Source organism: Eucyclogobius newberryi, unplaced genomic scaffold (genome assembly GCF_026437365.1).
Source record: "Eucyclogobius newberryi isolate DKJ021-1_F unplaced genomic scaffold, fEucNew1.0.hap1 SCAF_9, whole genome shotgun sequence".
Classification (NCBI taxonomy): domain Eukaryota; kingdom Metazoa; phylum Chordata; class Actinopteri; order Gobiiformes; family Gobiidae; genus Eucyclogobius; species Eucyclogobius newberryi.
The window spans coordinates 31,091,959-31,095,743 of NW_027316532.1; the positions used below are offsets into that span (position 1 = coordinate 31,091,959).

The window sequence follows — 3,785 nt, forward strand, 5'->3', positions numbered from 1 at the left end:
GCAATAAATAATTAAAATATAAAGTCAAATATAAAGTCAAATGTTTATAATTATTCTTGCAAAAACAGCAGTGTCAAATAAAGTACAAATATGTATATGTAGAAGAAGTAAATTAAATATATCTAATAGTATATATTCAGTCAAAGTATTTAGTATGAGTTTATTTTTATATTTAGTTAGATATTTAGTTAACCAAATTTCTTTTTAATTCATGCCGTATTATTATTTTTTCATATTTTTCTATTATATTGTTGTTTTATGTTGCACCTTTTCACCAAAGAAAGTTCCTAGTTTGTGAATCTTATTTTTATTCACTGAGAACAGCAATAAACCTTTTTCTGATTCTGATTTCTGTGTCCAGGAAGAGAGCAGTTTGTGATATAAGACCAGAAATAAATAAGAAAGATTACTTCACTTCAAGCACTCTTCATTTATTTGATACATGAAAATTGTGTTAGTTTAGATTTTTTGCTGTAGCTCGCATCTTAGGGGTTTCACAATGTAACTCTGGGTCTAAGGCGGACCTGAAAGTGGTCTTGCCCTCTGCTGTGGTTTAGTCATATGGTGTGTGGTTACAAGCAGTTGGTGAACTCAGTGACAAAGTGTCAGCGTGGAGCTCAAAGTTTCAGCTGTGATGAGCGCTGCAAAACCTTTTATTTCCCTTGAGGAGCTCCTCTTCCTTTTATTTATGTATATCTTTAACTTTCTACAAAATGCAATTATGTAACTATTGATAAAAAACATTATGGCTCTGTGCCACACTCCCAGAAGTGTAAGTGAACTGTTGCAACATGCTCGAAATCATTGGGTCAACACTTACAACTATGTGTACTAGGGTTCAGCACGTTTTGAAAGATTTCCCGTATTATCATCTTGAGTAATGCAGTTTGATGTGCTGTAATAGAGCAATATCCTCTGAAAAATATGCATATTTTATGTTTGCTCTGCCAGTGGTTCAGTCTCCCCAGAGCTTTATCTCACACTCTGACTATCCCCTAACTCAGGTGCAAATTAATCTGTTTACTGTTGTAGTATATTTTCAATTATTATTATTATACTACTACTATTCTACCTATTTGATATCACCTTATTTCGAAAAGGTAAGAACTTGTGCATCCCGAAATGAAACACTGAACTATTCCATCTCTAATCCTGCTTTGAAATTGTCTCAGGTACTTTACAGTATGTCAGAAGCCCCTGTTGCATCTTGTGTGTGAGAACTTTGGGTGTGGTGTTTGTGACTACCTAATCGCTTCAGATCTACTTCCCCATCAAAAAGGAGCAGCAAAAACCCAAGTCAGCGACCATCTGTTTTACACTAACGAGAGACCAGGGTGAGTACCTTTAACTGCACATCATTGTAGGTCTTTTTGAACAATGCTACTACTAATACTAATGAGATATTTGCACATGTTTGTCACGATAATAATATTTGCAGCATTTGTATAATTGTATTATAGTTTTAATTTTGTAAAAAAAAAATATATATATATATAAATATATATATATATATATATATTTCCCTTTTGATGGATGCATTACCTTATTTTTTGTAGTTGCAGCAACATTTGATAATTGTTTGCTGTTAGTTTGCAGCATAAGGATTTCTTTATGCAGGGTTTTAAATGTCCCCCAGCTGTTCTTTGTGCTTAGCTCAGCATCTCGGGCACTTTAAACTTTAAACATACAGCTACAGTAAAGTGCAATACTACACAGGAAATACATTTTTGCACAAATTACTAAATTGCAAATGCAAATAATATATTTGGCTGTTAAGCAAAGCTTTATACTTGTTTTTTACCCCTTATCCAGAGATTTAGAGTATGCTTTTATCAACTTTATTATAAGACTCCTATGCTCTTGTTGTTTTGCAGGTGTGTTGTCCAAAGAGCTGCAGTGCTTAGTGCCATGAAAGCCTGTCTTGTCACAGGAGTTTCACACTAACTCCAGCTCTTCATCGCTGCCTCGGACTCAAACCATCACCATCACCATCACCTGTCACCATGTCTGCCCTCACCTCACCCTCCCTTTGCTCTCACACGTACCACTCTCCTTCCAACGGCACCACCTTTGAACTCAACCTCGTGATCCTGCGCCACTACAACCACACGGGCCGCCTCCAGAACCGGACCATCTCCAGCTCCTCCAACAGCATCAGCGTGTCCGTGTTAGTCTTCCTCTCCTTCAGCATCTTCATCATTCTGGAGAACTTGCTGGTGCTCATTGCTGTCCTCTCCCGGATCCGCAAAAGTCGGCGCTGGGTGTATGTGTGCATTGCTAACATTACTCTGTCCGACTTGCTCACGGGCGCGGCCTACTTGGTCAACATCTGCATGTCGGGTAACCAGACTTTTCGCCTCACCCCTGCCCTCTGGCTCTTCCGGGAAGGCACACTTTTTGTGGCCCTGGCAGCGTCAATCTTCAGTCTTCTGCTTATTGCCGTGGAGCGCTACACAACCATGATGAAGCCCCTGCCACAAAAGTCCACCAGGACGTCCTACTACCGGATCTATGGCCTGGTTGTCCTCTGCTGGATGCTGGCTTTAGTGATTGGCTTTCTTCCTTTGCTTGGATGGAACTGTGTTTGCAGTCTGGACAAATGCTCCACCCTCCTCCCGCTATACTCTAAATCATACATCTTATTCTCACTCGTCATCTTTTTCCTCATTCTCCTGGCAATCGGAGTTCTGTACGGTGCCATCTACTGCCACGTGCACAGAACAACCCAGCTCAACCCACAAAGAAGTCGCAAGCGCTCCATGGCTTTGTTGAAAACTGTAATCACCATTGTTGGGGTGTTCTTGCTCTGCTGGGGACCACTATTCCTGCTTCTTCTGGTGGACTTCTTTTGTGAATCTCGCCAGTGCGCTCTGCTCTTCAGCGCAGACTTTTTCATCTCCTTGGCCGTGTTGAACTCAGGCCTCAATCCCATTATATACGCTCTGGGCAGCAGCGACATGAGGAAAGCTATGGCTGAGCTGCTGTGTTGTTGCTGCTTGAAGATGGGTTTCTGTCATCCCGAAAAGTTCACATCCAAAGAAACCAGTAGTACATCAGAGAGCAGGAGGGACAGTCTTAGGAACAGCTTCAGCAAGATTAGGAATCTCAGCGTGGTGTCGCCCCGTTCCACTCCCAAAAAGACCAAAAAGAAGGACAGAAAGGGCAGGCGGAGCTCCACCACCACCTGCCTGTCAGTTTCAAGTGGTTAGACCACAAAGTTCTCCTCCCAAACTGCCTTCACTATACAACGGTTTCCTGTTCATCGATACTATGAAAGTAGTGCACTGAAAAATATGTCTTTTGTTACATAATGTATAACTGATATTTGTATATTGATATTATTGCATGCTATATTTTTTAATGTTGTAATATGTATATACAGAAGTTGTATAAAAAATGTCTTTCATGTTCGATTAGCAATTGCAAACTTAACGAATACAATATCTATTACCAATAAAAGGTACTCACAAATGCTTCCTATTTCTACATTTACTCTGTAACTGACTCGGTACGTCCATGGTGGAACCATTTGTTGCAGTATTAATTTCAACTTGAGTTACATAGTGTACAGTGTAATATATTGTAAATTATATCTTGAACTCTTGCGAACCCCAGCTCATGCCTAGCGACCCGGCCCCTCAGAGGTCCTGACCCCCTCTTTGGGAACCATTGAGCTAAAGAACAGAATAGTACAAGCTATGTGTGAAACTTGTACACCTGTGTTAACATATAAAGTACTTTTTTGACAACAAAAAAAATGTCAAACTCGATTAAAAAATAGAATA

General features: G+C 39.9%; 1 protein-coding gene across 1 annotated transcript; it reads left to right on the forward strand.

The window, feature by feature from the left end:
- The first annotated feature begins 1,323 nt into the window (after positions 1 to 1,323).
- On the forward strand, positions 1,324 to 3,362 carry s1pr4 (sphingosine-1-phosphate receptor 4). The gene is made up of 2 exons (XM_072439139.1): positions 1,324 to 1,334; positions 1,875 to 3,362. Exon 2 carries the CDS (start codon positions 2,004 to 2,006, stop codon positions 3,207 to 3,209), a length of 1,206 nt encoding a protein of 401 aa, XP_072295240.1. The 5' UTR covers positions 1,324 to 1,334; positions 1,875 to 2,003; the 3' UTR covers positions 3,210 to 3,362.
- Positions 3,363 to 3,785: the final 423 nt, after the last annotated feature.